This window comes from Danio rerio, chromosome 17 (genome assembly GCF_052040795.2).
Source record: "Danio rerio strain M-AB ecotype USA chromosome 17, GRCz13ab, whole genome shotgun sequence".
NCBI lineage: Eukaryota > Metazoa > Chordata > Actinopteri > Cypriniformes > Danionidae > Danio > Danio rerio.
Genome location: NC_141037.1, coordinates 4779179 through 4805000, shown reverse-complemented (window position 1 = coordinate 4805000; position 25822 = coordinate 4779179). Strand labels below are relative to the sequence as shown.

Here is a 25822-nt window from a genome sequence, read left to right as displayed (position 1 = left end):
TGGTACTTTAGACTAGTTTAAACTGCAGATAGGCTAGTTTTAATAGCAGATAGGCTAGTTGTTAACATCAGATTGTGTTCTAGGCTAGTTTTAAACAGCAGTTGGGCTAGTTTTAATAAGCAGATGGCACTATAGGTTAGTTTTTACAGCAGATGGTGCTCTAGGCTAATTTTTAACAGCAGATGGTGCTCTAGACTAGTTTTAAACAGCAGAGAAGCTTTTTAATAGCAGATAAGCTAGTTTTTAATGCAGATGGTGTTCTAGGCTAGTTTTAAACAGCAGTTGGGCTAGTTTTAATAAGCAGATGGCACTATAGGTTAGTTTTAAACAGCAGATGGTGCTCTAGGCTAATTTTTAACAGCAGATGGTGCTCTAGTCTAGTTTTTAACAGCAGATGGTGCTCTACCCTGTTGAAAAATCCAGCTTAAACCAGCCTAGGCTTGTTGGCTGGTTTTAGCTGGTTGACCAGGCTGGTTTTAGAGGGGTTTAAGCTGGACATAGCTGGTTTTGGCTGGGCTCCCAGCCTGGCTAGGCTGGTCAAGCTGGTTTTAGCTGGTCATTTCCCAGCCTGACCAGCTAAGACCAGGCTGGAAATGGCTGGAAACCAGCCTGGAAATGGCCAAAACCCCTCTAAAACCAGCCTGGTCGAACAGCTAAAACCAGCCAACCAGCCTTGGCTGGTTTAAGCTGGATTTTTCAGCAGGGTAGACTAGTTTTAAACAGCAGATAAGCTTTTTAATAGCAGATAGGCTAGTTTTTAATGCAGATGGTGTTCTAGGCTAGTTTTTAACAGCGGATGACACTCTAGGCTAGTTTTTGACAGCAGATAGGCTAGTTTTTAAAAGGAGATGACACTCTAGGCTAGTTTTAACCATAGATTAGCTAGTTATTAACAGCCGATGACACTAGTTTTAACACCAAATTAGCTAGTTTTTTAACCACAGATGGCTAGTTTTTAACAGCGGATGACACTCTAGGCTAGTTTTAACAGCAGATAGGCTAGTTTTTAACAGCAGATGGCACTCTATGCTAGTTTTAACACCAGATTAGCTAGTTTTTAACAGCAGATAAGCTAGTTTTTAACAGCAGATGGCACTCTAGGCTAGTTTTAACAGCAGATAGGCTAGTTTTTAACAGCAGATAAGCTAGTTTTTAACAGCAGATGGCACTCTAGGCTAGTTTTTAACAGCAGATGGCACTCTAGGCTAGTTAACACCAGATTAGCTAGTTTTTAATAGCAGATGGCACTCTAGGCTAGTTATAACACCAGATTAGCTAGTTTTAACAGCAGATGGCACTCTAGGCTAGTTTTAACAGCAAATAGGCTAGTTTTAACAGTAGATAGGCTTGTTTTTAACAGCAGATAGGCTAGTTTTTAACAGCAGATGGCACTCTAAGCTAGTTTTTAACAGCAGATGGCACTCTAGGCTAGTTTTTAATACCAGATAAGCTAATTTTTAACAGCAGACAATGCTCTAGGTTAGTTTTTAACAGTAGATGGTGCTCTAGGTTAGTTTTTGGCAGGAGACAGTGCCTAGTGCTATCTGCTGTTAAAGATTTGCCTAGAGTAACATTTGCTGTTAAATATTAGCCTAGAGTGCCATCTGCTGATAAAGATTTGCCTAGAGTAACATTTGCTGTTAAATATTAGCCTAGAGTGCCATCTGCTGATAAAGATTTGCCTAGAGTAACATTTGCTGTAAAGATTAGCCTAGAGTGCCATCTGCTGTTAAAGATTTGCCTAGAGTAACATCTGCTGTAAAGATTAGCCTAGAGTGCCATCTGCTGTTAAAGATTTGCCTAGAGTAACATTTGCTGTTAAATATTAGCCTAGAGTGCCATCTGCTGATAAAGATTTGCCTAGAGTAACATCTGCTGTAAAGATTAGCCTAGAGTGCCATCTGCTGTTAAAGATTTGCCTAGAGTAACATTTGCTGTTAAATATTAGCCTAGAGTGCCATCTGCTGATAAAGATTTGCCTAGAGTAACATCTGCTGTAAAGATTAGCCTAGAGTGCCATCTGCTGATAAAGATTTGCCTAGAGTAACATTTGCTGTTAAATATTAGCCTAGAGTGCCATCTGCTGTTAAAGATTTGCCTAGAGTAACATTTGCTGTTAAATATTAGCCTAGAGTGCCATCTGCTGATAAAGATTTGCCTAGAGTAACATTTGCTGTTAAATATTAGCCTAGAGTGCCATCTGCTGATAAAGATTTGCCTAGAGTAACATTTGCTGTAAAGATTAGCCTAGAGTGCCATCTGCTGTTAAAGATTTGCCTAGAGTAACATTTGCTGTTAAATATTAGCCTAGAGTGCCATCTGCTGTTAAAGATTTGCCTAGAGTAACATTTGCTGTTAAATATTAGCCTAGAGTGCCATCTGCTGATAAAGATTTGCCTAGAGTAACATTTGCTGTTAAATATTAGCCTAGAGTGCCATCTGCTGTTAAAGATTTGCCTAGAGTAACATTTGCTGTTAAATATTAGCTTAGAGTACCATCTGCTGTTAAAGATTTGCCTAGAGTAATATTTGCTGTTAAATATTAGCCTAGAGTGCTATATGCTGTTAAATATTAGCCTAGAGTGCCATCTGCTGTTAAAGATTAGCCTAGAGTGCCATCTGCTGTTAAAGATTTGCCTAGAGTAACATTTGCTGTTAAATATTAGCCTAGAGTGCCATCTGCTGTTAAAGATTAGCCTAGAGTAACATCTGCTGTTAAAAATTAGCCTAGAGTGCCATCTGCTGATAAAAATTAGCCTAGAGTGCCATCTACTGTTAAAGATTTGCCTAGAGTGCCATCTGCTCACAATCGATTCAAGAGAGCAAATACAGGTATTACAATTTGTCTTGGTCATTGGTGAATATACTGAAATCAATAAATGCTGGATAATGTTCATCCAGCCAGTTGTTTTTGCTGAATAAAATACTTCACTGATAATCATGTCTGGCTTTATTCTGAGAGAATAACTGTCTGGATGTACATTATCCATTGCTTATAGACTGCAGTTCCCCTTATAGTCACTGCATTTGCACACAAGACTACATTATGGACAAACAATTCATATTATTGGTTGAAATCTTATTTCAGGCTCGACAAAACCGGCAGCAAAGACTGAAGATCTGATCCACAGCGTCCTCACCGGTTAGTAACCAGTTGTGTTCATCTTTTGCTGAGCCCATTGACAGATGATTTAGCTTGTTTGTGGATGTAAAGGTCATTGTATTGTTTGTTTCTCAGAGATGGAGGCTCAGAGTGTGGAGGAGCTCAAACAGCAGAAGGGATTTGTGCGCGAACAGCGACGGCACTATAAAGAGATGAAGGACCTGGTGAAGAAACACCACAAGAAAACCACAGAGATGATCAAGGAGCACACGGCCAAATACAACGAGATCCAGCACGAGTATCTGCGCAAGCGCTCCGTCCTGCAGAAATCTGCCAAACGAGACGGTAAGAAGAGGTAGGTCGAGTCCAGTGATCCTCTATACAGTTCTACAGCTGGAAGAGATCCAGAGCTGAGCCTGTGTGTGTGTGTGTGTGTGTGTGTGTGTGTGTGTGTGTGTGTGTGTGTGTGTGTGTGTGTGTGTGTGTGTGTGTGTGTGTGTGTGTGTTTGTCTGTATATGCATTTGTTTGTGTGTTTGTGCATGTGTATCGGTGTGTGCTTGTGTTTGTGTTTATGTTTGTATGTGTGTCTGTGTGCTTGTGTATGTGTGTGTGTTTGCATGCATGTGTGTGTTTATGTGCGTGTGTGTGTTTGTGTGTGTGTGTGTGCGCATGAATATGTGTATTTTTGTGTGTATATGCATGTGTGTATGTGTGTGTCTGTATATGCAAATGTTTGTTTGTGCATGTGTATGTGTGTGCATGTGTTTGTGCGTGTGTTTGTGTATATGTGTGTGTGTTTGTGTTTATGTGAATGTGTGTGTGTGTGTGTGCATGCATGTGGTTGCGTGTGTGTTTTTATATGCATATGTTTGTTTGTGTGTGTGCATGTGTTTTTGTGTGTTTGTTTGTTTGTGCATGTGTATGTGTGTTCATGTGTATATGTGTGCATGTGTTTATGTGCGAATGTGTGTGTATGTGTGTGCTTGCCTGCATTTGTGTATGTGTGTATATGCATATATGTGTGTGCGCGTGTGTGTGTGCATGCTTGTGTTTTTGTGTACGTGTGTCTGTTTGCATTTGTGTGTGTGTGTGTGTGTGTGTGTGTATGATTGTGCGTTTGTATGTATTTGTGCATGCTTGTTTGTGTGACTGTGCATGTCCGTGCGTGTGTTTGTATGTGTGTGTGTGTGTGTGTACATGAATGTGTGTATGTGCATGTGTATATGTGTGGATATGCATGTGTGTGTGTGTTTGTTTTTGTGTGCGTTTGTGTACATGCATGTGTGTGTTTGTGTGCGCGTGTGTCTGCAGGTGTCTGTCCTCCAGTCCTGAGCACGGGCCGTCGTTCTTCGAGCAGGAGCTTCTTCATCTGGATCAGGACAGCGCACAGAAGCTGGCGGAGCTGAAGGAGCAGCAGCAACAGCAGCTCCTCAACCTGCGACAGGAGCAGTACTACAGCGAGAAATACCTCAAGAAAGAGCACATCAAACAGGTCTCACACACACACAGAATACTGAATCAAACACTCTTACACACACACACACACACACACACACACACACACACACACACACACATTTAAAAAGGTTGTCCACTGCGATATCATATTTAAAACTTTAGTTGAGGTGTAATGTAGCTGTGTGAACATAAACAACATCTCTGAATGTAAGATGCTCAGAGCTCAATGAGGAGACCCTGGCTTTTACAGAGTTAGCTTAGCGAAGCCTCCAGCAAACGAAGTTTGGGGACTAAAAAAAAAAAACATCTGGCCTAGTGAGATCACAAGGGCTTCTGGTCATGTAAGTTCACCTCGCGCACACACCCTGTGCAGCAAAGGGGCCAGAGGTGCTGTAATATTATAGCAGCAAAAGCTAAAATGGTGTCCAAATGCTGCTGTTTCCACTGAGCTTCTTCTGTTTCTGAATTTGGGCTTCCAAAGGACACAACACAAAGAGAGAAGAAATCACAGTTTAATTTTAATTATGTTGCAGGGAATTATAATAAAGATATAGCTCTAGCATTTAACAAAGGAGAACTTTCAGAGTCTCTCTCAGTTCAGTGCTGGATTTGGCTAAAACTCCTCCAACCGATGAAGCTATGGACTGTGAGCCACAACCTGTAAGTGTTTTTATTTGTTAAAATGGATCTATTACATGCACAGTTTCTAGCAGAATGTTTTAGCGAGGATGTAAACAAGGATGTAAACAACAGGAAATGCTGTTTGGCACCGCTAACAATTTAGCTACAAATTTATATTTATCAGTCAAACCGCTGTAAACACCCCTAGTCCTCAGCAGCGTGTGCAGTGTCTCTCTGTGCATGTCTTTCTATGCGGCTGCTTTTTGTGCATTCTACACCAGGCTTACTTTGTGCTTGAACACCTCTGAAATCTGGTCCACCACCTCATTTTACAGATAACCCTCCTCAACTGCCCTTCCTCCCCCATCCACTGTTCACTTTCACTTTCTTCCGCAACTCCCCAACCCTCTTCAGTTTTTCAAGACTCCCCAACCCTCTTCACTTTCTTCCGCAACTCCCCAACCCTCTGCACTTTCTTCTGCAGCTCCCCAACCCTCATCACTTTCTTCTGCAACTCCCCAACCCTTTTCACTTTCTTCTGCAGCTCCCCAACCCTCATCACTTTCTTCTACAACTCCCCAACCCTTTTCACTTTCTTCTACAACTCCCCAACCTTCTTCACTTTCTTCCGCAACTCCCCAACCCTCTTTACTTTCTTTCGCAACTCCCCAACCCTCTTTACTTTCTTTCGCAACTCCCCAAACCTCTTCAGTTTTTTCAAGACTCCCCAACTCTCTTCACTTTCTTCCGCAACTCCCCAACCCCCTGCACTTTCTTCTGCAGCTCCCCAACCCCCTGCACTTTCTTCTGCAACTCCCCAACCCTCTTCACTTTCTTCTACAACTCCCCAACCTTCTTCACTTTCTTCCGCAACTCCCCAACCCTCTTTACTTTCTTTCGCAACTCCCCAAACCTCTTTACCTTCTTCCGCTACTCCCCAACCTTCTTTACTTTCTTCCGCAACTCCCCAACCCTCTTCAGTTTTTTCAAGTCTCCCCAACTCTCTTCACTTTCTTCCGCAACTCCCCAACCCTCTTCACTTTCTTCCGCAACTCCCCAACCCCCTGCACTTTCTTCTGCAGCTCCCCAACCCTCATCACTTTCTTCTACAACTCCCCAACCTTCTTCACTTTCTTCCACAACTCCCCAACCCTCTTTACTTTCTTACGCAACTCCCTAAACCTCTTCACTTTCTTCCGCTACTCCCCAACCTTCTTTACTTTCTTCCGCAACTCCCCAACACTCTTTATTTTCTTCCACAACTCCCCAAACCTCTTCACTTTCTTCCGCAACTCCCCAACCCTCTTTTCTTTCTTCCGCAACTCCCAGAACCTCTTCACTTTCTTCCGCAACTCCCCAACCCTCTTTACTTTCTTCCGCAACTCCCCAACCCTCTTCACTTTCTTCCGCAACTCCCTAAACCTCTTCACTTTCTTCCGCAACTCCCCAACCCTCTACACTTTCTTCTGCAACTCCCCAACCCTCTTCACTTTCTTCCGCAACTCCCCAACCCTCTACACTTTCTTCTGCAACTCCCCAACCCTCTTCACTTTCTTCTGCAACTCCCCAACCCTCTTCACTTTCTTCTGCAACTCCCCAACCCTCTTCACTTTCTTCCGCAACTCCCCAACCTTGTTCCCTTTCTTCTACAAGTCCCCAACCCTCTTTACTTTCTTCCACAACTCCCCAACCCTCTTCACTTTCTTCCACAACTCCCCAACCCTCTACACTTTCTTCTGCAACACCCCAACACTCTTCACTTTCTTCTGCAACTCCCCAACCCTCTTCACTTTCTTCCGCAACTCCCCAACCTTGTTCCCTTTCTTCTGCAAGTCCCCAACCCTCTTCACTTTCTTCCACAACTCTCCAACCCTCTTCACTTTCTTCCACAACTCCCCAACCCTCTACACTTTCTTCTGCAACTCCCCAACCCTCTTCACTCTCTTTCGCAACTCCCCAACCCTCTTCACTATCTTCTGCGACTCCCCAACCCTCTTCACTTTCTTCTGCAACTCCCCAACCTTCTTCACATTCTTCAACAACTCCCCAACCCTCTTCACTTTCTTCTTTGACTCACCAACCCCCTTCACTTTCTTCCGCAACACCCCAACCCTCTTCATTTTCTTTTGCGACTACCCAACCCTCTACACTTTCTTTCACAAATCTCCAACCCTCTTCACTTTCTTCAGCGACTCCCCAACCCTCTTCACTTTCTTCAGCGACTCCCCAACCCTCTTCAATTTGTTCCCTTGACTCCAGGCGGTGTGCCTAGTGTGCTCTTTTTTTCTTTCTGATTCAGGCAGCTAATTCTGCCAACAGATGCTCTGTCTGGACTGTTTGCACAGCACAAAAGCGTGCTTGTAGGGGCGTTACGTGAAGCTAATCCTTGAATCCCAGCACATTTTGTTAGCTGACCAATCAGAACCTCTTGAGGACAGGCTTTTCAGAGGAAATAGGAAATATGATTTTTATGTTAGCGGAGTAGCTGTATATTATTAAAGATATATGAAAAAATAACCTGATTTTCTACAAGTGAAGCATGAGCACACATTGCTTTGCATCTTATAAACACAAGCAAACCCTGACAATACACAGTGGACCACCCATTTAAAATTGTATATTAAAACACATAAGCAATAAATAACATTAATTAATTCATTCATTTTCCTTCGCCTTAGTCACTAATTCAACGGTCTCTACAGCGGAATGAACCACCAACTATTCCGGGATATTTTTTACACAGTGGATGCCCTTCCAGCTGCAACCCAGTATTGGGAAACATCCATAATCATTCTAACACACACACACACACACACACACACACACACACACACACTCTCTGGCCAATTTAGTTTATTCAATTCACCCATAGCACATGTGTTTGGACTGTGGGGGAAACAGGAGCACCCTAAGGAAACCTAAAGAGAGCAAGGGATTTTGAAATGTTGCGAGCCCATCAAAATGACTTGTTTGATGACTGAAGAAAAATGGTGTGTGTTTGTGGAATTGTGCAGGTGATCGAGAAGCTGACGTGCATCGCGGAGGAGAGTCAGAGTGGTCAGATGAAGAAGATCAAGGAGCTCTGCGAGAAGTCAGTCTATCAGAAATATAACACACACACACACACACAAGCACACAGACTAGATTACACCTACAACACACACTTATTCAATAACTGATAACTCACACTCGTCTGTACTCACAGAGAGAAGAAGGAGCTAAAGAAGAAGATGGACAAGAAGAGGCAAGAGAAGATCAGCGAAGCCAAGTCAAAAGAGAAACACCTGACAGAGGAGTACGAGCATATACACACACATAAATAAATATACGCACACTTGCATACATATGTATAGACATACAGTACACATGTACATATAAACACACACACACACACACACACACACACAAATTCCCCACAAGGTCCAAATTGACAGTTTAGCAATTTACCAAAATAAATATACATATACATATACACATACTCACACATGCATACTCACAAGTTCACTACAAGGTAAAAAGTACTGGTTTTGTTTTACTTGTGGGGACTTATTTGATCCCCTCAGCCTAAAGGCTAATAAATTATTTCTGCCTCAAGTGCAAGCATATGCTCTGGCGCAATCTACGCATGGTCACATAGCCCTCGCCGTGGCCGTCAGCAACTCTGACACGCAACTACACGTTGCAATGCCGCAAGCTCTGTGATTGGTCGGCTTGGTAGCTCTGACGGTGGAGCGAGGATGGAGTCCTGTGAAGGAGCTCTAGATGATTATGTCTGATGATTAAAGTGGTTGCACGTCTGCCGGTTTCTGCCTCAAAATGAACGAGTTTGAGCCACTTGTATATTAAGGTAGCGTTCAGAAAAAACAAAACACCAACGAAGAAACTCGACATAGAGGAACACAAACACCTACTGTCAGCTAGCATTTCTGAAGTGTTGTTGCAGAGCAACATCAACAGCGTGCAGAAGTATAACCCCCGAGTCACACGGGGCTTCAGCGTCAATGCTTGACAGAGGGCATGTCTGAAGTTGTGGCTGACGCGATCGTCATTGCAGCATCAGCCAATGAAATTAGTCAGCAATCGGCTACTGTCTGAGCTGGTGTATTTGCATGCAGTGATCTGATTGGCTGACGCTTCCGTCGGCTGCCACCTCTGCAGCAAGCAACGCCAATGAAGCGGCGCTGACGAATCCACAATGCAGTTTGGCAACACCTGACGCCACCCATTTAAAGTGAATGGGAAGTGTTGACGCTGAGGCCCCGTGTGAATGGGCCATAATTGCACAGCAACGTGCAGGGCATGCGTCGTGGGTCACGCTGATCATTCGACCAGAAGTATAAACCAGGCTTAAGAAATACACACACACATAAATAAATAAGCATTATACACACACATATAAACATACACACACAAACATACACATATGCACAAACATATATATACACATACACACATGCATACACACATATACACTCACACCTACACACACCAGAAAACATCACTACAAGGTCAAAATTTACTGGTATTGTTACACTTGTGGGGACGTTTGGTCCCCTCAGCGTAAAGCCGCCTTTCCACTGCACACAACATTTGGACACGACTGTCGGAATACGCCCCCTTGTGGCAGTCGCACAGTATTTTCAGTGTTGTAGTGCACCATGGGAGAGAAGCTGATTCTCAGTGTCCGAAGTAAAGGAGTGCAAAAGCAAGAGCTTTTAGTCTCTGTGCATTTACATGGTTTAATGAAGGAATGAATACTAGAAACTCATAGACCGCTACAAATATTGGAGGGAATATAGAGACAAGATTAAAATATATATTTTTATTACTTTCTTACTTACATTTAAGAACAGAAAGTTTTTTTTTTTTTTTTAATGTAGACTTTTTATAATTCAAAAAATAACCAAATAAACTCCTATTTCTCATCTCGCACACACGGACATGCTTGTACAAGTCTGGATAACATCATATCCGGTCGGCAGGTCGCATACGGTCTAGTCGCAGGAGTTATATTTCAACAGATTTCAAATATTTCAACAGATCCGCAGCTCAATTCAGATCTGAATTTTCCGCATACGGAGATGATCGGAACTCGCAGCTCCCGGACTGCTCTCCATTAGAAATGAATAACTTCCAGTCTGTCGCTGGTCGTTTGTCGTGTGCAGTGGAAAGGAGGCTTAAGGAACACACACACACACACATTTTCTTGAGGAGAATATAAAAAAGTAAATTTTTTAACTAATTGAAATTTAAATATATTTATATTCTAATTAAAAAATTTCAATTATTTTATTTTATACATCTTTATATAAAATATGATTGAAATAAATAGAAAAAATTATTTAAATTTAAATTTATGAAATTAATATGCTGTTAAAAAATACACAAATGCAGTAAAATTATAAAACATGTAACTAAAAGTTATTTATTTCATATTCAAAATGTGGAATATTGAAAATGTATTTATATAAATAGAGATGAATTTCTAAGAATTATTGCAGAATCTAAATATTAATATTAAATATAAATAATTATATTACGAAGTTTTCTGCATTTAAATTCTTTAAAAAAATAACTAATTAAATTAATGATTATTTTTTCATTCATATATTTGCAGGTTTAATTAAAGTGATTCTCTGAATGGAATCATTAAATGAGCAGGGAGGCTGTAAATCAGTGAGCTTCCTGATGCTCATTTACTACAGAATGACCATGAATGTCTTTGAAGAGACAATAAGGATTATTTTCAGATTATGTTCATGATTGTTCTGGGAGTCATTAAAGGACGGTGATGGAGAGGGTTTAATGACTCTGCTCAAAGTGTCCTCTAGAGGGCAATAAAACACTGTGAACTCTGTGTGTGTTTCAGAGAGAAGCTGGAGATCAACAGGTCGTATGTAAATGAGGTGGTCCAGCACATCAAGAGGGTAAAAACACACTCATCATCATCACTGACATACTAGTTCACTCAAACCTGTACATTTTCTCACTTTCTTCAATCCTGTTTGCATTTCTTTTATCTGTTAAACACAACAGAAGATATTTTAAAGAAAGCTGAAAACATGTAACCACTGACTTTCACAATATTTGTTTTTCCTACTATAGAAGTCAGTGGTTACAGGTTAAAAAAAAAAAATATATATATATATATATATATATATATATATATATATATATATATATATATATATATATATATATATATATATATATATATATATATATAAATCCTGTAACCACTGACTTTTTTTTTCTTTAACCAGTTAAACTCTGCTGATATTTTGGGAATTTGCCTACCCAAATTTAAAAGCTTCCCAAATCCATATGCAGAGGTGGTATCATTGTAAAGAAAACCCTTTGAATTTCCATAAAACACTAAACTTGTCTGTGTTATAGTAAACACCTGAAAAAGTTTTTCGTATTTTTTTATAAACTCAAAGTTGAAGGTGTACCTTTTATGTTCTGTGTGGTCTAGTGTGCTGTTATTAATTTTGGTGGTTCCTGCACATGTCTGTAATCATAGGAAAATAATAAAAATGTCTCTACCATAATCTATGCAAAAGTTATTGTATTCCAACTGATGAGAGGTGCTGTACAAGCCACAGTGAGCGATCATTGTTTTCATATTTCACTATTCTTTTGTTTGATCAAACATAATTCACTGTGTTTGGACCACGTCAGTCATATAAAAGGATTACTTATGCACATCACCTCAAAGACAGAGGAGAAATGGCCCTGAAGCACACAGCATAAGGTAAGAGATGACAGCTGTCTGTGCTATCTGGGGCTGCTTATTGATCATAAATGTATTGTTTTCACTTCTGCGCCATGGAAACACCACGATTCATTCGGCAACTGTTTAATATGTGAATATAATTCATTAAAAAGAATGCTAGAACCGTATGAGCACCGGCAAGAGCTTTCATTTGAGCTATAACTTGTACATGTTTTATATATGAACCATATGAAAATAAACAAATGTAAAATACCCAGCTGGAGTATCCAAAATACTGTGTATTTAAGTGTAAATAACTTTTGTACAGTAGGATAAAAAACAAAGTGATGCATATGTGCATAAAATCTAGATTCTACACTTTTAAACGAAACCACTTAAGGGGTCTGGTGCAATGCTAGCCCTTTAAATCTTAAAGCGAAAGTCGATGACAGCACAGACTCGGTACCGGATCGGCAGAGTTTAACTGGTTAAGTCAAGTTTTGACAGTTTTAGCAAATCAAGTTCATCTAAATAAAACATGATTAATAGCTTTGGATTTCACGTAAGAAAACATGCCATACAGTAAACCCTAATAAGTTCTGTCTTTCTTTCTCTCCAGCTCGAAGACGCTCAAACTAAAAGACACGAGAAGCTGCTGGAAACTCATAAGAACATTCTACAGCAGATATTAGACGAGAAACCCAAGGTAAGAGCTCACTGTGCACAATATTACACAGGACAAAACATTTATTATAATATACTTATAATTATTCATTCATTCATTGACTTTTCAGCTTAGTTACTTTATTAATCCGGGGTTGGCCACAGCGTAATGAACCGACTACTTATCCAGCATGTTTTTACGCAGCGGATGCCCTTCCAGCTGCAACCCATCCCTGGGAAACATCCACACACACTCATTACACACATACACTACAGACAATTTTAGCCTACCCAATTCACCTGTACCACATGTCTTTGGACGGTGGGGCAAACCGGAGCACCTGGAGGAAACCCTCACAAACACAGGGAGAACAAGCAAACTCCACACCAAACACTCAAACCAGCGACCTTCTTGCTGTGAGGCGACAGCACTATCTACTGCGCCACCAAGTGGCCATATTTATAATTATAAATATATATATTTTTTCTATTATTATTATTATTAATAATAATGGGTGACGCTGTGGCGCAGTAGGTAGTGCTGTCACCTCACAGCAAGAAGGTCGCTGGTTCGAGGCTTGGGTCAGCTGGCATTTCTGTATGAAGTTTGCATGTTCTCTCTGCGTTGGCGTGGGTTTCCTCCAGGTGCTCTGGTTACCCAGCAGTCCAAACACATGTGTTACAGGTGAATTGGTTAGGCTAAATTGTCTGTAGTGTATGAGTATGTATGGATGTTTCCCAGAGATGGGTTGCAGCTGGAAGGTCATCCGCTGCGTAAAACATATGCTGGATAAGTTGGCGGTTCATTCCGCTGTGGCGACCCCGGATTAATAAAGGGACTAAGCCAAAAAGAAAATGAATGAATGAATGAATTAATTAATTATTAATTATCATTATTATTGTTAAATCCCTGTTCACTGAAACATTACAGTCTGAGAGTGATGATCAGTACAGTAAATATATATCGTAAACGCATCCCCTGATCTTCTGCGTCTGTTCTTCACATTGTTTTATGTCAAAGAATTTAATTACTTTAAACTTTACATCTGTAAATCCAGACCCTTTTAAATAACGGAAAGTGTGCTTTTTGCCCTTGATGGTGTGCGTTTATTGGATGTGTTTGTCTGTGATCTGCAGCTGCATTAGTCAATATTGATCTGTGTTAGTCAATAGAGTCACATCGCAGCACATCCAGTCTCTTCTGTGCTTAAATTCTCATTCACCCTGATCAGCATGACAGATATGATGCCTGATGCACTTTTACAGGCCATTTCATAGTTTTTAATCACTTTAGTCAAGGGCACCAAATTTATTTTAATATATTCATAAATTATATATATATATATATATATATATATATATATATATATATATATATATATATATATATATATATATATTGTTATACATATCTTATGCATATATTTATTTTTCATTTTTCATAGAGCAAATAATAGTCTGTTAATAATGTTAGTCAAAGGATTTTCCACCAGTTTTATGTCAATGTGCTCTGATGGTCAGCTTTGGGTCAGTTCATATTCACTAATAATCAGCTTTAGGATAGGTTTATTTTAATGTGCAGTTTTGGGTCAATTTTTTATTAATATGCTTTATTTGGCAGTTTTGGGTTAGTTTTTTGTTAATGTGCAATTTTGGGTCATTTTTCTCTAATGTTTACCAATAGTTTTATGTTAACATGCTCTGATGGTCAGTTTTGGTTCAGATTTCTGTTTATGTGTAGTTTTGGTTCAGCTTTATGTTAATGTATAGTTTTGGGTAAGTTTTATGTCAATATGCTTTATTGGTCAGTTTTGGGTCAGTGCTATGTTAATGTGAACTAATTGTCAGCTTTGGGTCAGTTTTATGTTAAGGTGCTCTGGTCAGTTTTGGGTCAGTGTTATGTTAATGTTTACTAATAGTCAGTTTTAGGGTAATGTGCTCTGATGGTAAGTTTTGGGTCAGTGTTATGTTAATGTTTACTAATAGTCAGTTTTAGGGTAATGTGCTCTGATGGTCAGTTTTGGGTCAGTGTTATGTTAATGTTTACTAATAGTCAGTTTTAGGGTAATGTGCTCTGATGGTCAGTTTTGGGTCAGTGTTATGTTAATGTTTGCTTATAGTCAGTTTTATGTTAACATGCTCTGATAGTCAGTTTTGGATCAGTTTTAGGTTAATGTGCTCTGATGGTCAGTTTTGGATCAGTTTTAGGTTAATGTGCTCTGATGGTCAGTTTTTGATCAGTTTTAGGTTAATGTGCTCTGATGGTCAGTTTTGGATCAGTTTTAGGTTAATGTGCTCTGATGGTCAGTTTTGGATCAGTTTTAGGTTAATGTGCTCTGATGGTCAGTTTTGGATCAGTTTTAGGGTAATGTGCTCTGATGGTCAGTTTTGGATTAGTGTTATGTTAATGTTTACTAATAGTCAGTTTTAGGTTAATGTGCTCTGATGGTCAGTTTTGGGTCACCTTTATGTCAATTGTTAGTTTTGGGTCATTTATGTTGATGTGAACTAATCATCAGCTTTGGGTCAGTTTTATGTTAATATGCACTAACGGTCACTTTTTGGTCAGGTTTATGTTAATGTTTACTAATAGTCTGTTTTGAGTCAGTTATATTTTAATTTGCACTAATGGTCAGTTTTGGGTCAGTTTTATGTTAATTTTCTACTTGGGTCAGTTTTATGATAATGTGCACTAATGGTCAGTCTTGGGTTAGTTTTATGTTAATATGAACTAGCGGTCAGTTTATGTTAATGGATGGTCAGTTTTATGTTAATGCTAAGTTTTGGGTCAATTTTTTTTAATGAGCACAAATGGTCTGTTTTAGATCAGTTTTTATCAGTTAACTTGAACTAGTGGTCAGTTTTGGGTCAGTTTTATGTTATTATGCTCAAGTGGTCAGTTTTGGGTCAGTTTTATGTTAATGTGCAATTTGGGTCAGTTTTCTGTTAATGTGCAATAATGGTTAGTTTTGGTTCAGTTTAAGTTAATGTGAAATGACAGTCAGTTTTTGGGTCAGTCTTATGTTAATGGTCAGTTTTGGGTCAGTTTAATATTTAATGTTTAATAAGGATCAGATTTGGGTGATTTTCTGTTAATGTGCACTAATGGACAATTTTGGGTCAGTTGTACTGTTTATTATTGTGCATATAATGGTCAGTTTCTGTTTCCTCTTGAATATCTTCTTCTTGAATGTCTGCAGCTCCAGAATGACCTGGATCAGGAATACCAGGATAAATTCCGGCGGCTTCCGTTGGAGATCCAGGAGTTTGTGCAGGAAAGCACTAAGAGAAAGACTGAGGATGGAGATGCGGAGATGCTTCCCTCGTCCTCCACACTGGAGAAACTCACACAGTCAGAGGACGACACCGAGGAGGAGAAGAAAGACTGAGAGACAGATGAAGATTTCTGCTCCTCTGTTGATGACCAGGAAGGAGAAAGCAGATCTTCACTGTAGAACCATCAGTTTTCTGTAAAGGTGCACTGAGACAATATTAACAAACCATGCAGATGTTTAAGAGCAGCTAATCAAACACGCCCATACCCCAACAGGCCACGCCCCCTTTTGATATGTTCTATCATTACTAGACACGCCCACTTTCTGCTGATTGGCTGTGTTTTAGGACACTGTGGTCAAATATTACTCAGTGCACTTTTAATGGGAGAAGCTCACAAACACACGTCCTGATCGAAATCAGCTGTCACTGACCAAAAAATGTAAAAAAATAAACAAATCTGGGTCATATTTCACCTCAAATATACGTTCATCACAAAAAATCCTACAGGATTCAGGAAATTTATTAGGAGTTTTGCGTTTTGTTTATAATAATCCAGGCCACTTAATAAGGTACACCTAACTAACTGCTCATTAATGCAAATTTCTAATCAGCCAATCACATGGCAGCAACCCAATGCATTTGGGCATGTAGACATGGTCAAGAGGATCTGCTGCAGTTCAAAGCGAACATCAGAATGGGGAAGAAAGGGGATTTAAGTGACTTTGAACATGGCATGGTTGTTGGTGCCAGATGGTCTGGTCTGAGTATTTCAGAAACTGCTGATCTACTGGGATTTTCACGCACACCCATTTCTAGGGTTTACAGAGAATGGTCTGAAAAAGAGAAAATATCCAGTGAGCGGCAGTTCTGTGGGCACAAATGCCTTGTCAGAGGAGAATGGCCAGACTGGTTCCAGCTGATAAAGAACAGTAACTCAAATAAGCACTCGTTACAACCGAGGTCTGCTGAAGAGCATCTCTGAAAACACTATATGGCTTTTTTAATTAGCTTTTCTTTCTTTAATGAAGTTTAATTTACTTTAATAATGTTTAATAGCGTTTTTTGCTATCTGGGCTATATTTTATTATTAATAACTTAAAGATTAATTGATATTAATTTTATTTTTTATTTTCCTGAAGACCACTAATGTTTCTTTTATTTGTTTTATTTCTATTTATATTACAATTATTTTATTTACTTATTTTTTTATTTATTTTATATATATATATATATATATATATATATATATATATATATATATATATATATATATATATATATATATATATATATATATATATATATTGAGCCCTTTTTGAGACTTTTTGAATTATTTTGAAACACATTTTTTCAAATGAAATATGTTATTTTATGAGCTAAATATTAGTATTTTTTTTTATTTAAGGGGCCATTTTGGTTCCTCCTGTTTCTGTTTAGGAGGTTTTAATACTTTCTTTTGTTACTAAAGTTTGTGGTAAGGGCAGAATTTTACAGTTAGCATCAATAGGTCACCTTAACATCAGAAAACATCAAATTTCATTGACAGATAAATGATCGATCATCATAATGATGGGAGATGTTGTCATTTATTTTTAGAAAATTATTTTATTTTATCTTATTTATAAATATGTAATTTGTAAATCTTGCATTTTGCATTCTGAGGCGAGTTTGAACCATAGACTATAAAAGATTATTAAAAAAAAACTAATATTATTATTTTAATTTTGCACTTTTTCTTTTTCACTTCTCCATTTTTTGTCAATAAACAGTTTATATTATTATTAAGCATTAGTAATATTTTTTCACAGACTTTTCAACATTTATTATTTGTTTTATTTATATTTATTTATATGATATATTTATGTATGGTTTGATCTTTAAAAATATTATTTTAAAATTTAAAATGCCAGTTCATAGGTTAATTATTAATATAAAATGTATTTAAAATGTGAAAGTATGTAATTTCTTTGACTAAATATACAGTTTCTGTATTTATTTTTGAAGCCTAAGAATAACATGTGCTTTGTGAGGTGAAATATGATCCACAGGACGTGTTTTGTGAGATTCTTGCAGACAGGAGAGTTTATTTGCACTGAAACAGATGCTGATGCTGATTTTGAGTCTTCTTGCTGCTGCGGGTTGGTTTGGTTTATTTCTGGTTGGGTTTGGTGTTTCATCCGTGACCTGGAGCACTTTCAGGGATGCATGCTTACCGCTTCTGCTTCTACATTTGTAAATGTCAGCAATATAGCTCGTGTTGTGCCGTAATGAACTATTATCAATTGGTGAAGATGTTATAGAACTTATAGGCTTTATTTATTTTCAACCCATACCAGATTGCTTTAGGTCGTACAGTCGCATTCAGTGTTTTATTTGCTGTATTAAAGGGACCATTTTGATTCCTCCCGTTTCTGTTAAGGAGGTTTTAATACTTTCTTCTGTTACTAAAGTTTGTGGTAAGGGCAGAATTTTCCAGTTAGCATCAATAGGTCACCTTAAAAAACTGAGTGGATCTCATGAAAACATCAAATTTCATAGACTGATAAATGATAGATGATCATAATGATGATAACTGTTGTCATTTAGTTTTAGCCAATCATAATTTATTTTATTTTTAATTTAATTTACTTTAATTGTATGTAATTTTATTTTAAAGTTTATTTAAATTTGTATTTTTTATTTAATTTTTAAATGTAATTTTATTTGGTTTTTTAATTAAATTTAATTCATTCATTTATTTTCTTGTTGGCTTTGTCCCTTTATTAATTTGGGGTCGCCACAGCGGAATGAACCGCCAACTTATCCAGCAAGTTTTTTACGCAGCGGATGCCCTTCCAGCCGCAACCCATCTCTGGGAAAATTAATTTAATTAATTTTTATTTAATTTTATTTTTATTTTATAATACATTTTGTTGTATTTTATTTTCAATTAAATTAAATTAGATTAAACTTTATTTTAAATTCAGTTTCATTTGATTAAGTTTAATTAGATTGAACTAATTAAATTAAATCTTTAATTTTAATTAAAATTGTTTTATTTTATTTGTAATTTAATTAAATCAAGTTATGTTGTATTGTATTACTTTACTTTAATTTATATTTAATTTTTTTTATTTTCAATTAATTTTATGTTATTTTGCATTATTATTATTTGAGAGGGGGTGTAAAAAATCTTTATTGATCTGAAATTAGTTTTGTTTAATGCTAAACACAATTTTTCCTGTCTATCTGATATTTGACATTTTCTGAGATTCACCTCAGTCATAAATAAATTAGTAATTCATATAAAGGCAAAAAATACGTAAGTATAAAAAAAGATGAAAAAAATGGATATGCACTTTGGATGTCCTGAGGTATTATCATCATTATGCAATCTTTCTACATAAGTCAGAAAGCATGTAATATTTCCATTTTTATTGATTCTCTTTCGGATGTCGGATATGTTTATTATTTTTATGCCGAGTGAAATTTGAATTGTTCATTCTTTTCTACTTCATGCCATACTTCAATAGTCAGTGATCCCATTAAGCACTTTTAACAGCTTTTGTTTCTACTCGCTACTGTTAGCTAGGTTTTCATTTAACTGACAATTTGTACTTTTTTATTCTATCGCAATTGGGTTAGTATGAATTATTACGTTTATTGACACCAAGCAAGAACTGTAATGAAGTTTGGCATTGTTTTTATACCAAGTTCTAAGAACATTTGGTTCCTGCTGAGTTCTGAAAACATTGTTCTTCGATTGTTCAAAATGGAATGTTTTAAAGGTGCCATATACTGCATTGGTTTAATAAGTTAAATTGTTCTCTGATATCTACAAAGTAGGTTTATGGCTTTGGTAAGATAAAAAAATTTCCAGAAACGGTTTTATAAGCTCATGTATTACTATTATTAGCTCTTATTAGGAGCCCTATTATTAGGGGTATAAAATACCCCTAGAAATCAGAAGGTCCGTGATTGACCATATATGGATCGTGTCATGAATATTAATGAGCTCCGCTCTGACATGTCACTCTTATGCTGCGTTCACACCAGATGCAGATGAAGCAATGCGAGTGATTTACTTGTTAAGTCAGGGGTCACCAATCTCGGTCCTGGAGAGCCTTTGTCCCTGCAGGGTTTAGCTCCAACTTGCCTCAACACACCTGCCTGGGTGTTCAAGTACACCTAGTAAGACCTTGATTACTTGATTAGCTTGTTCAGGTGTGTTTGATTAGGGTTAGAGCTAAAATCTGCAGGACAACAGCCTTCCAGGAGCAAGTTTGGTGACCCCTGTGTTATGTCAATGAAAAGACGTGAATAGACATCCTGTGGCACGAATGACGCAACTAGCGGGAGTACAGCGGCGCGAGATGAGTGTTTCCCACAATTGGCGATTTTACTTAGAAAATTTTAATTTCAGCGGACATTTGCACCAGGTTAACCAATCAGGAGCTTTCTCATGTAATAACAATTACAAAATAATAATAATAATAATAATAATAATTCCTTACATTTATATAGCGATTTTCTGGGCAATCAAAGCGCATTACACAATGGGGGGTCTCCTTATCCACCACCAGTGTGCAGCATCCACCTGGATGACGCGACGGCAGCCATTTTGCGCCAGACCACACACCACACACCAGCTGATTGGTCGAGAGGAGACAGAGCGATGAAGTTAATTATGATATGGGGAGGGTTAGGAGGCCATGATGGACAGAGGCCAGTGGACATATTTGGCCAGGATGCCAGGGTTAAACCCCTACTCTTTTCTGAAGGACATCCTGGGATTTTTAATGATCACAGAGAGTCAGGACCTCGGTTTAACATCTCATTCGAAAGACGGCGCTCACTGAGCAGTATAGAGTCCCCCTCACTATACTGGGGCATTAGGACCCACACAGACTGCTTTCCTCAATAACACCACTTCCGGCAGCAACCTAGCTTTCCCATGTGGTCTCCCGTCCAGGTAATGACCGGGTGCAACCCTGCTTAGCTTCAGTGGGCGACAATGCGAGAGTTGCAGAGAGCTAGCTGCCAACATGTAGGGGCATGATTTTGACGTAGCACCTGTTGTTGGTGTCCCGGGGAAAAATCCTTCTGCCGACACCAGACAACAGTTCATCCAACTGGGCTTGGCTCAGTCAGAAACACAGCTGAAAGCCTTCATGATCCAGATGTAGTTTCTGGAGGAGTTGACGAACTCACATAGATGGGTGCACCTCTGTAAGGATCTAGTGGACTCAGACACAGCGCCGAATAAATATACGCTGTTTTTCAGCCTTCCTAAAGCACATAAACACAGCTCTTCTCTCAATAAAATTCATGTTAGCCATTTAGCAGAGAAGCTAGAGTCACTGGGCAGACAGAAGCCCCACCCATGACGCAAATCTGTGTCTATTGTGAAGAGAATTTGACGCACAAATGAAACAAGTAAACTCTTATTGTTCAAGCGTCTATTTACACGCCAATATCGCGATTTGTTCACATGTTCCGCGTCTGGTGTGAACACAGCAATACTGATAAACACAGAGCATGATGTACACTGAACATGGACAAATATCAACCCAATCAGTGTAACGTTAACCTATTTTGCTTAGCAGATATGTTGAGGATAAAAGTTAAACTATAATTAAACTTGACAAAAGAGAGTGATAGAGATGTATCACATTGATTTATTGAAGCTACAGTCAAAAAAAGCACAGGCTTGAATTAATATCAGCCTCTGCATGCATACATAACATTTGAGCTGAGCGATTTGACTGATTTGACATGTGTCTGTTAAAACATATGTAATTAAATTTCACAATAAACCCAAATAATTAACAAAACATGTCACTAAACATACCTTACACCTCTTCAAAGTGGAGATAAATACATGTGTAATCTGTACATCCTGCATTTTGTGCCCTGATGCCAGTTTGAAGCATGTCTTATGCTGTCGTTGCCCAGTAACGCACAGTAAACAATTTGGGTCTCTTCAAAATAAAAGTCCCACATACATAGAAAGTGGAATATACACTTAAAATAAGGAAGGAAAATGATCACTGTTGTCTCACTAGAAAACGTTTGGCTTGTCAAACACAGCCTAAGGTGTGCATATTAATGATCTCAGAGCTTTATTTAATATTCTCAGAGCTGTATATAAATCACGTTCTCTTGATGAGATCAGCTACTCATCAAGTCTGGATGAATGATCTAAAGTAGACATACATGCAAATTAAGTGGGCATGGCCTGTGAGTCTCATCATAGTTTGTTTTGTCCTCTGATTGCCCTGTTGTCCACCGGGGTTTTACACTCATGGAATTTACACTTGAACGAGGAAACAGTGGTGTCTGAGACTCACAGGATGCTCATTCCCATATACTGATCCTTTATTATTCTACTATGCCTTGAAACACCCAGATTTTCATTAAAGGGCACCTTTAAAAGTTTAGAACTTGAGTAAACATTCCATTTTAGAATGTGTCAGAATGATGGAACGTTCAACATGTTATACTATATTACGTGAATTTGTCTAAAAAATCTAATTTTTACAATATAATACGATTTGTTCACTCCCTGATGAGGGTTGGGTTTAGGGGTGGGGTTTGGTGCCATGCCTCCTTTTAAAAATCCTACATTTTATTAGCCACTAAACGGACAAAACATAAACTAGCTACGTTTCCACATGAGATGTTACCTTTGAAGGGTCTCTGTGTACCTTCCAGATCACAAATCTTAACATATAGACCATTTTAAGGGATGTAAACAATAACAATGGTCCTAATGCATTTCCTGTTTTACATTTTTAATTTCCATAATTATAATTAAGAATCCTGAGAGGTTCACATATTGATAAGTAACATTATGACAGCTGTTGAGATATGATTGAATTGCCTCTTGTTACAGTTATTAAAATAGTTTGACAACAATAAGGAGGAGTTTATGGGCCAATGGCATCACCACATTGAAATGGTCTATAATCAACGTTAGATAACGTCTAAATAACGTTTCAGGAGAAAAACAGCTTCATGAACAATGTACAAAAACACATTATTAATAATGACCAGATAACTTTCAGGTGTTCTACTTACTTCACTGGAGGTCATAACGTTAAGAGAGCATTGCTAGAACGTTAGCTGGGTACAATTTTTAAAATTATGGGTTACACACAATCCATGTTTCAAAATCGATATTACGCTGTAAAAAAAAAAAAAAGTTGACTCAACTCAAAATTTTAAGGCAACTGGCTGCATTTGTTTTTTTTTTAGTTGACTCAACTTTCAACCTAATTACTGCACTTGGATTTAAGTTGAGTAAACTCAAAAATGCCCTGAAGCTGGTTGTTTTAAGTTGAGTCAACTTTAGTTTTACAGTGTAGTTTTTACAAATTAAAGTGGATTGAACATAAAACAAGTTGTCACAAAAAAACTCAAGAGTTGTGTTGTTTCAGCTCATAATAATTAAGTAAGTTTAACAAACAGCAAATTTCACTGTAAAAAGTAATTAGTTCCTTAAAGCAAGTAAACCAATTGTCTTTATTATATTTGTTTCCCTTCAGCTTTCCTGCACTGTAAGATGTGATTACTTACTTAAAGCCAGTAAACCAAGAAAACAAGTTGACGTTAACAAAAATAAACACATTGTAACTTGAAACTGTTAAGCTGACTTATTTATATAATTATGCTTTTTGTACTTACTTTTTTTAAAGTCAACTAATCCTTTTTTACAGTGTTAGACTATTTTACCACATTTGTTTTCAAATAATTACTGCAATTATTACAATGTTACATATTTGGTGCTTCATTAAGTCTATAAAATCTACAATAATCTCTACATAATAATAAAAATTAAGTCAACTTAACAGTTCCAAGTTAAAAAGGGTTTACTTGCACTATGACTTTGTAAAGTCAACTTGTTTCTTTTAAAGCAATTGGTTTACTCGTTTTAAGTAACTAATCGCTTTTTACAGCGTGTATCTAGCAGAATGACCTGCTCTTCCAGACTCCAGTGTGTCCTCTGAATTTTATGCAGACTATAAATGTAGATTTTATAGATTTAATGAAGCTCCATATTTATAATATTGTGATAAATACAGTAATTATTTGAAAACCGAAGTGCTAAAGTAGTCTGAAACTGTAAAAAGGGATTAGTTTACTTGAAAAAAGTAAGTACAATTAGCATTATTATAAAAACATTTAGTCAACTTAACCGGTCCAAGTTGTAATGGGTGAACTTTATTTTTGTAAAATCAGCTTGTTGCTTTTAAGGCACTTGGTTTACTCGCTTAAAGTAACTAATTACTTTTTACAGTGTAATCCCTTTTAAAAGTGTCAGACTATTTTAGGACATTCTGTTTTAAAATAATGACTGTAATTACAAAATTGCATATTTGGTGCATCATTAGGTCTTTAAAATCTACATTTATAGTCTGTGTTGAATTTAGAAGACACACTGGAGTCTGGAAGAACAGATTTATTTTGCTGTATGTCATTTTGCTAGATATAGAAATGCTGAAAAAAAATATAATAAAGGTGTATTGGAGAAAAAAAGGTGATTGGTTTACTTTTATAAAAAAATAAAATAAAAAAAGAGTACAATTAGCATAACTATAAAAATCCGGTCAAGTTGACAGTTTCAAATTGCAATGGGTTTACTTGCATTATTATTGTATATTCAACTTTTTTTTTTTTTTTTAAGGCAATTGATTTACTTGCTTTATAGTAACTAATAAATTTTTACAGTGTGTATACAATAAAAAAATGCAATGCAAAACTGTTGCAAACAATTTATTTGTGTTGAATTTAAACAAACAAATTAAATTTTTATAAAATTCTGTTTAATTTGTTTGTTTAATGCAGCCCAAATAAATAGTTTACAGCTACTTAACGTAAAAAAAAATATTAAATCTAAGGAATCATTTCTGAATATTTTTTTTCAGTGAAGGAATTAAGTTAAATGATTAGTTTTTACAAAATTAAGTGGATTGAACATAAATAAATTAAGTTACCACCCCCAAAAACCTCATGTATTGTGTTGTTTCAGCTGAATTTAAATAAGTAGTTTGAACAAACAACACATGTCATATTTGCAGTGAATATTTGCAATGTTTTATATATATTTTTTCTCAATTATGGTCTCAGATCTGTCTGAACTACTAAAAAAAGTGCCAAAATGATTTCTCTTCATATTTATCCATCAAATCCATCATAAAACAAATATCGAGACTTTGCATGATATCTTTCATCCATGCACTGACTGAATTGTACATTTAATTTTATTTTATTTTGTATATTATTTTATTCTTTTTTTCAAAGAGACTGAATGATTTGTGAATGAAGTGAGGATACAGCTATTAAAATACATTATCACTTATTTAATTTGTCTATTATTGCTCGTTTAAAGTGGACCTATTATTCCCTTTTTTTATAAGATATCAAATAAGTGTCCCTATAGTGTGTTCAGCTCAAAATACAACAGAGAAAATGTTTTATAACATTCTGAAATTGACCCTTTTGGGTTGTAATCCTAATTGTGGAGTTTTGGTGCCTGTCGCTTTAAATTAAAATGAGATTGTGCTCTTTTCAAAAAAGGGCGGAGCTACAAATGCCTGTGTGTCAGCATAGTGGCAGATTCAAAACTCTAATGGTGGAAGGCTGCTTCTTGCTCAGGGCTGTTTATGCGTATGAGGGAGAGATGGTCACTAGTGGGCGGGGCTTTCTTAATCTGATGACACGTACAAAGGGAGAATGTCTATCAAAGTTTTTCTGCCGACTGTTTTTATCAAGTGTGATTACAAAAAAATGTATTAGCTAATTTTGACCATTAGAAGCTGGTTATATTCACACACTGCTGCCACACAACTGTGTTTAAACCTCTTATAAAAATGCTTTGTGCATAATAGGTCCCCTTTAAATTTGAATTGAATCCATGCATTCACTTTTAGTAATTTTTCATCATTTCCTTTCGACCGAATCTTTCTGCAACGTAAGATTACTTGAATTATGACTTGATTATTCG

General features: G+C 37.2%; 1 protein-coding gene across 1 annotated transcript in view; it reads left to right on the top strand.

The window, feature by feature from the left end:
* The window catches only part of plcb1 (phospholipase C beta 1), a 169557-nt gene extending 153097 nt beyond the window's left edge, over window positions 1–16460 (top strand). The window contains exons 25-32 of the mRNA XM_087289851.1: window positions 3089–3142; window positions 3239–3458; window positions 4416–4596; window positions 8198–8274; window positions 8389–8478; window positions 11053–11110; window positions 12518–12604; window positions 15762–16460. Coding sequence (XP_087145977.1) covers window positions 3089–3142; window positions 3239–3458; window positions 4416–4596; window positions 8198–8274; window positions 8389–8478; window positions 11053–11110; window positions 12518–12604; window positions 15762–15950 — 956 coding nt within the window. The 3' untranslated portion in view covers window positions 15951–16460. The remainder of the gene's footprint in view (window positions 1–3088; window positions 3143–3238; window positions 3459–4415; window positions 4597–8197; window positions 8275–8388; window positions 8479–11052; window positions 11111–12517; window positions 12605–15761) is intronic.
* The last annotated feature ends 9362 nt before the right edge of the window (window positions 16461–25822 follow it).